Below are 12,543 nucleotides of genomic sequence, written 5' to 3'. Positions count from 1 at the left end.
CAAAGTTTCTGGAAGATAACAGGTAGCTGAAGAGTGCACAGTTACAAAGAGGTGGTATGAAGATGTGAACCCGGTATGCTGGACTCCTGAGTCTGGTGGTTAGTAAGTGTCCCCGCAGCCCCGCCCCACCATCCATTCACACCTTCCCCCCAAGAAATCCCAAGCTGAGTAACCTGCGGAGAACTGTACGCTAAGTTCTTGAGTCTCCTCTTCGTAGCCAAGTTATTGTAAGAACATATGCCCCGTTCGTGCCCCACCCTGCATGCTGTCCCTTTTATTTGACAGGACTAACTTTGAAGTCAAAGGGACGATGCCCCTGATAAGCACGGGAACACCGGCAGGCTGTGTGCGAAAGAGCCTCCGTCTACCAAAACCAGTGTTGATTAATCACCAATCCAGTTGGTGCCTTCTGAGTTTCCTAGCAAATGCCTCTGAAAGTGGGAAACTGTCTTTTGAAAAGTCACCCATCCTCTGTTACTGTGGTGAGGTTATTACAGTTCATCTGGCCAGGTTTCCGATTTCAATAGCCTGGGTGGTGTCTGATGACGGGAATACCAACTTAGTCTGAATGCCTATGGCGGGCGGTGACATCTTTCACATGCAGATTTCAACATTTCAGTTTCTAAATGTGGATTTCTTTTCAATTATAGTGACCCTAACCATTTGCTCTTGATCTACCTCCTTAAACAGCAGGTGTTTTTTCCCCTTCCCTTTCACTTTTTCTAATTATTTGTTCAAATTGTGTAGTTCTTTCCCCAGCTCTCCCACAAGCCTTGTGTAGGAAGGATTTAGTACTTGCATTTGTAGAACAGGGACCGACTGGATCTTTTTCTCCTTCGGGTTAAGATGCTCCCCAAGTAGACAATCAAGCATTAAAGGGGCCCAGGAAAATCATTTAATGTTCTAATGCAGAAATCCAATTAAAACTTTCCTTTCTGGCTGACAACAATCTCATCAGGAAAACTGACTGTGGAACTAAAATCAGGATAAGCATCTGAGAGAAGGAATGCTAACAACATAGATCTCTCAAAAAGTATTGGGATTGACATATATACATTACTATTGCAGGCATGTGTGCTAAGTTGCTTCAGTCATGTCCAACAGACTCTATGGACTGTAGCCTGCCAGGCTCCTCTGTCCATAGGATTCTCCAGGCAAGAATACTGGAGTTTATTGCCATTTCCTACTCCAGGGGATCTTCCAGACCCAGGGATGGAACCCACGTCTCTTATGTTTCCTGCATTGGCAGGAGGATTCTTTACCACTAACGCCACCTGGGAAGCCCATACACTACTATTAATACACAAAAATAGATAACTAAAAAGGACCTACCTACTCTATAGCACAGGGAACTCTACCAGCACACTGTAATGACCTATATAGGAAAAGAATCTGAAAAAGAGAGAATATATGTATATGCATGGGCTTTCCAGGTGGCACCAGTGGTAAAGAACCTGCCTGCCAATGCAGGAGACATAAGAGACGTGGGTTCGATCCCTGGGTCAGGAAGATCCCCTGGAGGAGGGCACAGCAACCCACTCCAGTGCTCTTGCCTGGAGAATCCCATGGACAGAGGAACCGGGCGAGGGGCTATAGTCCATAGGGTTGCAGAGTCAGACACAAACGAAGCGACTTAGCATAGCACAGCATGTATATGTATAACTAATTCACGCAGCTGTATAGCAGAAGCTAGCACAACATTGTAAATCAAGTATATTCCCATAAAAATGCATTATTATAAAAAGTTCCCTATCAGCATGCCTTCATTCCCTTCCTTTTAATCTGTACTACAGCTCAGCTTTATTGTACGGTTACCTGTCTTGAATGATAAGGTTCCCAAGACCAAGGATGATGCTGAGGTCATCTCTGCCTGTATTTCCCACGCTCCTCCCACACTAAACATAATTCCATTCTCATTGAAGGATTTACTGCACACCTGTGTCATGACAGGCATTGTATTAGGCTCTAGAGATGCAGTCTTGAACATCTGCTGAGTTGACTCATGAAAACACGGAAAAGGCAAAGCCATTATCCAACTGACCGCAGGGTTGTTTTCTTTTGCTCTTTGGTGACAACTTTTAATTAAACCTGCATTAAGTGATAGAAGCCAAAATGACAGAAGGCGCACTGCCTCCGAGAAGTTCCAGCATGAGTCGAGAAGAAGGCAGGGCTTTCATGCTGTGCGTGTCATGGTGCCCTGCTGGGAGTGCGGGCGTGCTCAGCTGACCTTACTAAGCCCTTCCGGGCATCGTGTGACACAATTCCTTCTCCTTCTGCACTAGGTACCCAGTCAACATTACTATGAAGCTTCCCAGGTGGCTCAGTGGTAAAGAATCCGCCTGTCAATGCAGGCGATGCAGGGTTCTATCCCTGGGTTGGGATGATCCCTGGAGGAGGGAATGGCAACCCACTCCAGTGTTCTTGCCTGGAGAATCCCCATGGACAGAGGAGTTTGGGGGGCTACAGGCCATGAAGTTGCAAAGAGTTGGACAGGACTGAGTGACTAAGAACACACACACACATACAACACTATTAGCTCTTTATCTGAACGAACAAAGGGGCATTTCAATAACTCCTTTCCAAGGTGAACAGCAGTTTCCAGAATCTAGAACAACAGACCTAAAATTAAATGGGCCCAGGTTAATGTTAAAGGGCCCTGGAGCATCTGTGTAGGAGACATTAATTGCTTGCTATTTTAATAAACTGGTATTGGTTCTAATGAGTTGATTTATTTTAAAAAAGTAGAGCGCACACCAAGAGTGGAAGATGAGTTTAGGCTGAGGGGAGATGGTCACCTGGGGCTGCGGAGGAGATGGACCATTTTAATAACCGGTGAGCAGTATCTTCTTGTGGTTTAACGACACATTCTCTGCATTTTATAAATTTTGGAGTAACCCAAGGCCCTTGTGTCCAGAATTTCCTCTCTTCTTAGTTACGAGACTGACAGGTTTATTCTGCTGAAAGGTCAGAGAGCTATAGGTCCCAGTGCAGACTGCTTTAAATACAAAGAGCTTACCCTACAGACTGGAGAAGGAAATGGCCACCCATTCCAGTATCCTTTCCTGGAGTATCCCATGGACAGAGGAGCCTGGCAGGCTACAGTCCATTGGGTCGCAAGAGTCGGACACAACTTAGCGACTAAAGCACCACAGCACTGTACAGATACGGACCCATTCAAAAGCTCAAGCAACTCCTTTTAGTGATGACATTAGGAATCTCAGGCAACTAAAAAATACACTTTAGGGACCCTTGTGACCTTGACCAAATGCAAATAAATCAAAAGATCATGAGGTCAGCACTGCTTAGCAGTTGACAAAGCAGTTGACAAAGGTGCTATTTCAGGCTCTGCCTCTGGGCAGGGTGATTAACTAGGAGTCAAAAATCCTAATAAAGGGGGCCCATAAAACCTCAGAAATAGTATGTGATATTTTGTGCATATTTTTCTGGAGTATGGGTCCATGGCCTTCAGGATTCTCAAAGGATCCATTATTATCAAAACAGCATAAAGAACAACTCGTGTTTCCTTTCTTTCCTCCTTCCTTCTTTTCTTCCCTCTCTTCCTTTCTCCCACCCCCTTCCTTTTTAGTCTTTTTGTCTGTACTTTCTACTTAAATATCCTCAGCAAGACAAGTAGCTGATCTTCAACAAGTATCTTCTGTAGGAACCAAGACTTGCTCAGGGTGAATTCTGTGCACACACATAGGGTTTTTAACCTTACATTAAGATATGATTATTCTTATGATGATTATTGAAACAAGGCTTCCCCTGGACCTTAGTGGTGAAGAATCTGCCTGCAGTGCAGGAAACACGGGTTCAATCCTTGGGTTGGGAAGATCCCCTGGAGGAGGAAATGGCAACCTACTCCAGCATTCTTGCCTGGAGAATCCCATGGACGGAGAAGCCTGGAGGGCTACAGTGCATATGGTCACAAAGAGTCAGACATGACTGAAGTGACCGAGCCCGCGGTGATCACTGGAACAAGAAAGCGCAAGAGTAATCTTGAAATGAAAGTGAAAGTGTTAGTCACTCAACCATGTCCGACTCTCCGTGACCCCATGCATTGTAGTCTGCCAGGCTCCTCTGTCCTTGGGATTCTCCAAGCAAGAATGCTGGAGTGGGTTGCCGTGCCCTCCACCAGAGGATCTTCCCAACCCAGGGATCGAACCCAGGTCTCCCACATCACAGGCAGATTCTTTACCATCTGAGCCACCAAGGAAGGCCAAGGATAATCTTAACGGCCATTTAACTTAGTGTGTTCTTGCTGCCCCACACTCGTCTCTTGTTTCACTGTTTATTTGTATAGTCACCACTGTAAAATGTTTTGAGAATGAGGTGGGGATCAGGGGAGGTGGCAGGTGGTGAATAACAGAAATAAAATAATTTCAGGTTGCATTCAAATCCTACAATATCTTCACAATAAAAATCTATTTTTTTCTTTGCAATCCCTGAAGCTGACACTCTTTCCTGAAGCATTTTACATTCTCAATGCCATAGCCTACCTTTGCTGTTGAGGTCAACCAATGTCGACTGTGCCCTCGATACACACCGGACCCTGTGTGCTAGGAATACAAAAAGAGGATGACAGGGCTTCTGCTCTTAAACTCACATCCTGTATGCTGCAGAAGCAGAACCTATTGGTGACTGCTCCCAACTGGCTAAAAGAAAATTGAGAACATTTCTCCAAGGAAGATACACGAACAGTCAATATGCACATGAAAAGGAGCTCGTCATCTTTAGCCATCAGGGAAATGGAAATCAAAAGCACAATGAAATACTGCTCCACACACACTAGAGTAAGTATAACCAAAAGGATAGACAATAACAACTGTTGATAAGGATGTGGAGAAATTGAAACCCTTAGACATTGCTGGTGGTATGTAAAGTGGTACAGCCATTAGGGGAAAAAGTTTGGCAGTTCCTCAAAGGGTTAAACATAGAGTTACCATATGACTTAGAAATTTCAGTCTTAGGTATACACCCAAGAGAACTGAAAGTCTGTACAAAAACTTGAATGTGACTATTCATGCCACCATTATTCACAATAGGTCAAAAGTAGAAACAACCCAAATATCTGTCAACTGTGAACGGATAAGCAAAGTGTGGTGTCCCACCACACTAAGCCAAGATGTTAATAACAGGGGAAGCTGGAGGTAGTGGTATGAAATATGAGATATGGTAGGGGATAGGAGAACCCTGTACTGGGTGCTCAATTTTTCTGTACACCCAAAATCGCTCACCAAAAGTCTACTTTAAAATGTGGTATATTCATACAACAGAATATTACTGAGCCATAAAAAGAATGACGGGCTAGTGCATGAACCTTGAAAACATCATGCTAAGCAAAAGAAGCCAAACACAAAAGGCCATAGATTGTATGATGCCATTATACGTGATGTCCAGAACAGGCAAATCAGACAGAGGGCAGGTAAGTGGTTGCCAGGGGCTGGGAGAAAGGAAGAGTGGACAGTGACATCTCATGGGTATGGGGTTTCTTTGGAGGGATATAAAAATGCCCTGAAATTGGACAGTGGTGATGTTTGTACAATATTTTGAATATACTAAATACCATGGAAATGTATACTTTAAAGGGGCGAATTTTATAGTATGTGAATTATCTTAATTTTTTAAAAGGACAGCCGAGCTGGGGAAGAGAGGAAGGACATTCTAGTTTCTGAATACGCAAGGTAATGGTTTATTTCTTGACTATAATTACATTCAGACACAACTTAGCGACTCAGTAACAACAACAATACAATAATTACGTGACATTCTTTAACTCACTGTCTCTGTCTTAAGTATATAAAAGAGCATAAAAGGCATAAAAAGGGGTCCTCAACATCTTTTTTATAATACCCATCTTCTCCTATGCTGTCTTCTCCACTGTGTATCATTTCCTTTCTTTTTCATATTACACCAAAGCAAAAGACAACTAACAAATTCAACTTGGCTGACATTTACCAGGAACCAATAGGAAATAAAGGATTTCTTCCTCACACAGTTTAAATTTTGCTCTCAGACTAAACGACATTTTCTTTGATTGACCAAAAGCAAGATGAAGAATAATTCATTAAGATATGCTCTGCATATCAATTATTCACGAAGAACAAAAGCGGAGAGAGATGGAAGTAGATGTAGGACCTTCCAATGGAAGCAGACAAAGACCAAGCTTTGGCTCCATTGAAATAAAGCCACCTACAGCTCCTTGCACAATAATGTCATCACCAAACAAAAATTAGAAGACAAATGTAAAGAATGGAACTCATGCAAGCCATTAATCTGTCTTTTCAGGCTCACTAATATGTATAGCACAACTGGTGATATTGAAGAAAATAAGGCAATAGGGGGTTGTCTCTCAATGCCAATATTCAGGTCCTTTTACTTTCAAGCCATAACTTTAGTTTCACTAAAACTTTATTTGCTCATACACTGTATATATTTTGAGATGTAAAATATTATTGATATATTGCAAATTCTGAGAACTGTTCTGATGTTCATGGCATCTTATTCACTGTAATAATGATCTCCATTTCATCTCAAAGCTTTTACTATTTTGTCATTATTGAACATTCTATATATATACATATACACACACACATACAGCAGCATACTCATATTTCAGTCTTAAAAAAAGCAAATAAAATAGCTAGGTTAGCAAGCACTCCCAGCCTTACAGATCTGCCTCAAGGTAACCTGTTCTTTTCATAATCTGTGCATACTTTAGATGGTACCAAGTAATTTCTTAGTATAATTTATGCTAGACTTAATTATATAGTTTAAATGTCTGCTAGACCATTCAGTTAACATTTGTTCAAATTTCCTCCCTTTTTAACATGTCTTTATAATAGGCACATATGTCACTATGCATTCTCAATTAACAACTAGTATAGGAAATATTCCACTCTCTGCTCTACCTCTTTATTTAAAAAAAAGAGAGAGAGAGATTTCTGGGTACTAGCTACTGCATTAGTGTTCCTCATGCTGATATCCAGGGGCTTCATTTCAAATTTCACATGAAATCACTCCAGTCATACGGCTCTGATGAGAACATGAAGAGTAAGGCCACTTACCTGGCTTTACAAGGCCTGACTTAGGTTCCTTCTTGTGTCGCGTTGACTGGAGGCTTCCCTCACCAACCATTCCAATTGTGCATTTCTTTCTGGTAAAGTCTTCATCACTTCCAGGGCAAAAGCCAATGGGGCTGTTCCCAGCATCGGAGGGCGTCTTCACAGGCGATACTGACTGGCTACTAGGGCAGCCTGTGTCATCTGGAAGACAGGAATCGACGAGTGTTTAATGAGGAGGAGGAAATCAATGATGGTGCGGGGGAGCCAGGCAGTGAGCCATGCCCACGCGCGCTCACACGCACGACGTACTCAGCTCAGGAGGCGCAGGCTAACTCCTGTGGATGACTTGCCTTTTATTTTCCATATTCTGGCCAATCACGTTAACAAAGGAAATATCAACAATCAAAGAACAGATTCTAAGGCAAAACCCTGTAAGACTTTTGGATCACAAATATTTCTGTGACATTCCTGTTGTCCAAACCTAAATTATACCTGTCTGTTTTAGGGCTTTAGGTAGTATACTTCTGGTTTATATTCATCCACAGATTTCTGATGGGGTTAGTAACAAAACATTTGTCAGAGCAATTCAGAATTATTGATATGAATTCCTCAGGGTTGTCTGTATTAGGAAAAAACTGCTTGAATGTTATTGACCACGCCCAGTTTTCAATTACTGGACCCATCAGTTGGTTGCCAGAGTTTGAAGGAGAAGACAGCTGATTTCAGAAGTTCAAGGAAGCAGAAGGCAGTGATCCTGTTTTATCATCGAACGTACCTATCCAAACCAAAAGGACATCAATCAGATATCTTGCTGTCTGGGATAAATGGGTAAAATAAAAATAATATTCAAATCATAAATGTTCCCTTAACTCTCAAGCTATATATTAACTACCATAGTTATTATTATAAGTTAATATGCATAATATGCAGTGATCTTATAAATGCTTAGTAAGCAAACAAGAAAGCTACATTGCTGATTCCTGTAAGTTCTTTCCATATCTATTAAATGTTTATAGTGGTTGATTAATTCATTTGTACTGTGTTGAGGAGAAGTGTATGGAATGTAAAGCCAATCAGTGTTACTTAAAAGTATGTCTACTCAAAATAATCAATTAGTGGTAAATTTTCATTGCTGAAAAATTCTTTATTATATGGAAATATTTTGACATCAGAGCTATTTTAACAACTAAGTAGGCAAAAAAATGAATAGTACTAGTGAATACTACTAAATGAATTTGGTACTAATAACTTTTAGGACTATTATACTTTTATAAATATTAAAGGAACTAAAATAATTTGCCATCTATCAAAGACTATCATAAAACGTCATGGCTTGAATGAAGACAGAAACAGAACTAGGACTGAATAAAATATACTGGTTGCCTGAATTAACATGACTAGAGAATCCATCTAAAAAGCAATTGCCATCGTTTCATTTTTGGCCTTTATTTCAATTTTTATTATGAAATATCCCAGCTTCTAGAACAAAGTGAACTTGGCATTAGTAAAATGATGTATCCTTTTAGACTTTTGGACATAATAGCCTATATCAGATCCCAGTGGTCCATTTCTGGAAGTAAATGGTTTTTAGTGCACAGTTCATATCTTCTGTCTTTGCTGCTCTTTTAAATGTGCTATGTTCTTCTTGAACTGAAGAAATGGTGGCTCTGAATCACAAAGTGATGAGAATCCTCTTGGCTGCTACAGCTCAGCTATTTCACTATTGTCCCTGGCTTCTTACTTTTGCCTGTCCCATGCTTTCGGTCCAAAGAAATCTGAGCTCCTTTCTTAAGGTGCAAAGACAGTTTCCAGTACTTTTACAAGGCTCCACAGGTCTGCACATGGCCTCAGGAGAGCCTGCTTCCTGATTCCTATCCCAAAGCAGATAAACCCAAACGAATGAAGTCTAATCATCCAAAATTACCTGTTGTCTTTAAAAGTATTTCCTTACGAGTCAGTTCCGTAAGTTACTTCTTTTGAAAGAGAGATGGCCCAAATGAACAAAAAGTCACGCTTCATTCAGATTCTCTACCCTCGAAAGCAATTTTTCTTGAGAACTCTGACTCCAAGGGACAAAATTAAACAATTTCCAGTATTGAGAAACACTGTCAAAACTGTAATTTAAATAGAAAACGAATGTGTTTTGTTCGGTTCTACTATCATTTAGCCAGAGTTAAACAAGAAGGAACGTGTGCATGCCAGATTTTCAGTACTAGTCATTTCAAGGACTATGGGTCTGATTAAAAATTGGGGACCAAAATTATTCAGAACGGTAGCAGTTTACGGAAGGCAGTAGCAGTTTTTCACCTGGCATGTATGTCTCACCTGTCATCAAAATTTACAGCCATTATCTCCAGGGCAGGGATTGAGAAGATGAATACCTAAATAAATCTTTAACTTCAGGTACCTCATACAGCATTTGAATCACCACCTAGTAAACTAGTATTCATTTATCATCTCTTAACTGTCTGGTATTACACTTCATATTGAGGGGGAAATGATGGGAATATGAGACATCGTCTTTCATTAGTTAAACAAATATATATCGAGTCTTGGCACTGAATCAGCCACAGGAATGTACTCAGCCCCCATACTGATGGAGCTTATAAGCAAGTAAAGGGAGTTGGTAAATACCACTCCCAGCACGCAGTTCTTGTCAACTGGCAAGCCTGTTAAGGCAAATTCATACCCCAGAAAAACTGAGTTATGAGAGAAGCTTGGGGTATTTGCCTGTTTTGTCTAATGGAACCAACACTGACAAAGGAATCTAGTTTTGGAAAGGGCGGGGCCATTAATTTTCCTACTGCAGAGACTACACTTTAAGTTATGCAAACTAAGACCCGAGCAAAAACAACAGAAATTCAGTACCAGAGAGTCACCTGGTTAACTGTGGCACCTGAGATGTTTTCCTCTGCACAGCACTGAAGGAGTGGTTCTTTTTTCCCACAGGTCTTTTTAGGGCCCTTTCTTTCCTCCCCTTCCCCTTCCCTCCTCTTCCTCTCTTCCTTTTTAACTTCATGATCATAGCTGGAAGCAGACCACCAGTCCTTCCTTTCCAAAATTCTATGTAAAATAGTCTTAGTTCACATCTATTCCAAGATTCTAAGAACAGTCAAGTTGATGTTCTTTGGTTGTTCAAGTCTAATCTTACTATGTGCCAAACTACATGTGGATCCAGCACATAGTAGATTTATTTATTAAACCTGCTTCAGTGAAATACTTCATGCTTCTATTTCCTGCTGCGATTCTGACTGTTAAATCTGTCTTGTAGAAATACAGCTCTCATTACTTATGTTAGTATAAAGGAATTATCAGTGACAGAAATTTCTAAGAGGATACCACGAAGAAACTGTTTCTGGGCAGGAAATGGCAGAAATCCTGAATGATTTACCCAGAAAAGTGTGGGTTGTTTTAAATTTCCAGAATGCCTGAGAAAAGTAAGAACATTTCAACTTGGTTTTAAGAAAAACTTTGCTCCAAGGCTTTAGAAAGAGAGTGGAGGAGATTGTCACTTCTATTGAAAAGGGGTTTTTCTCTTAAAACACGCTTAAACATACACCCACACCAGCTCTTACATAGTTGAGTTTTTATGTTTCTTTCTCATGGCATTATTCATGGTAAGTATAATTTCATTTTAGGAATAGACATGCAATAGGAGCACTTTCCATGTTTTACAGCATGATCCATTTGAGATGATTTCCTTCCGGGGTCAACAATTTAAAATTCCACTTACATGAGTCCAGGATGGCCCCTGGTGGATCTCAGGGTAAAGTGACCCTCGTCAAGGCCAAATGATCACCACCTGCAGTGAAGGAGACTAATTTATATGTCCCCTTTCACTTATTTTTGCTGCTGTGGTTGTGTCCCCAAGTTGTGTTCAACTTTTTGCAACCCAATGAACTACAGCACACCAGGCTCCCCTGTCCTCCACTATCTCCCAGAGTTTGCTCAGATTCATGTCCATTGAGTTGGTGATGTTATCTAACCATCTCAACCTCTGCCGTCCCCTTCTCTTTTTGTCTTCAACCTTTCCCAGCAATTTGGTTATTCAATTCAGGTGGCCAAAGTATTGAAGCTTCAGGTTCAGCATCAATCCTTCCAATGAATATTCACTTTTATTTATACTGAGGAATAAGTTCTTTCATTGATTTGTTCCTGTTTATTTTCTTTGAATATGTCAACCCACAGGATTAAAGATAATAGAAAAATATTTACAGACCTAGGAACCTCCAGAAGTTGTGGCCCACCTCAAGTGCTGTAAGAAATATACTACTAACTCGTTTCCAAATTGATTTTAAGGGAAAAATTTTTTAAGGTCTATAAAGACAGATGGGAGAAACAAATATCTAATGTTTGTTAAATAATGATTTTTTAATCTATTTTCTTCTCTTTATATTATAAGCTCTTTGAGAATATGGGATACAGCTAAAAATTGTACAATTATTCTACTTACAATTCCGAAGAAAGTGCGTAAAAGCACCTTTTAAAATAATTTGTATATTATTTTAAATGTACTAAAGAAACTTGTTAAGTTAAAGAAAATATTCTGTTGGGTTTTTAAATTATAAAAGTAATACTCTTTAATGCAAAACATCTAGCATACAGAAAAGTACGAAGAAGTAAAAAAAATAAAGAGATAATAGTTTCCTAGAATTGTACTGCCAATAAGAAATATTTAACTATTTGGTATATTTCTTACTGATTTTTTATGCATATTATTTACTTGCTTGTTTTCTTTTTTTAAAAAATTTCAACATACATTATAGTTTCTTTACTCTGTTAATTGAAAAATTTTCCCTGGAATTTGTTAGGTTAGACAGAAAGAAGCTTTTAAGACTAGTAGGAACCAAAACAAAGGGGTCCCATTGGCCAAAGATGGAATAATTTGAGCATCAGAAATAATAATAAATGCAAATGACTGATAATCATTGGATATATTTTAAAAATCTATGAGTTCATAATCTTACAAAATAAACCAAAAAAAAAAAAAAGGCCATTTCAACACCCCCAAAATCCCAACCTGCTGAAATCATTGGAAGTGACCAAGGGGCCAATTTTTATACTTAAATTTGACAATTAAGAAGAAACAAAAAAAATCCTGATTGTAAAAGCTGTTACTGGAAAATCTGTATTTAAGGATAACTTAACTCACTCACTGATACTGGAAAGTTCTTTCTTACAGAAGCATTCTGGTTAATGAAAGTAAGATGGAATAATAGAAAGTTACTATGGTTGACCCTTGAACACATGGGTGGTTGGTGGTTGGGGGTGCAGACCCCATGCAGTAGAAAACCCAAGTAAAATGTAGCAGTTGATCCACCATGTATGCAGTTCTACATTCAAGGATTGAACAAACCTTAGTTCATAGCACATATTTATTTTAAAAAGTCTGAGTATAAGTGGACTCATGCAGTTCAAACCCATGGTGCACAAGGGTGAACTTTGCAATTATTTCTAATGGAATAACAGATTTAGGCAA

General features: G+C 39.8%; 1 protein-coding gene across 6 annotated transcripts in view; it reads right to left on the bottom strand.

Moving 5' to 3' along the window:
* The window catches only part of SYBU (syntabulin), a 122,325-nt gene that overhangs the window by 48,815 nt on the left and 60,967 nt on the right, over positions 1–12,543 (bottom strand). For 4 of the 6 annotated variants that reach the window (XM_070477241.1, XM_070477239.1, XM_070477240.1 and 1 more), the window contains 2 exons: positions 7,068–7,265; positions 4,500–4,559 (listed from right to left, as the gene is read on the bottom strand). In XM_070477241.1, coding sequence (XP_070333342.1) covers positions 4,500–4,559; positions 7,068–7,265 — 258 coding nt within the window. The remainder of the gene's footprint in view (positions 1–4,499; positions 4,560–7,067; positions 7,266–12,543) is intronic. The other 2 variants (XM_020876371.2, XM_020876372.2) reach the window with 1 other exon arrangement.

This window comes from Odocoileus virginianus, chromosome 15 (assembly GCF_023699985.2).
Source record: "Odocoileus virginianus isolate 20LAN1187 ecotype Illinois chromosome 15, Ovbor_1.2, whole genome shotgun sequence".
Lineage (NCBI taxonomy): Eukaryota > Metazoa > Chordata > Mammalia > Artiodactyla > Cervidae > Odocoileus > Odocoileus virginianus.
Note: the sequence above shows the minus strand (reverse complement) of the source record. Positions and strands in the feature narration are given on the sequence as shown.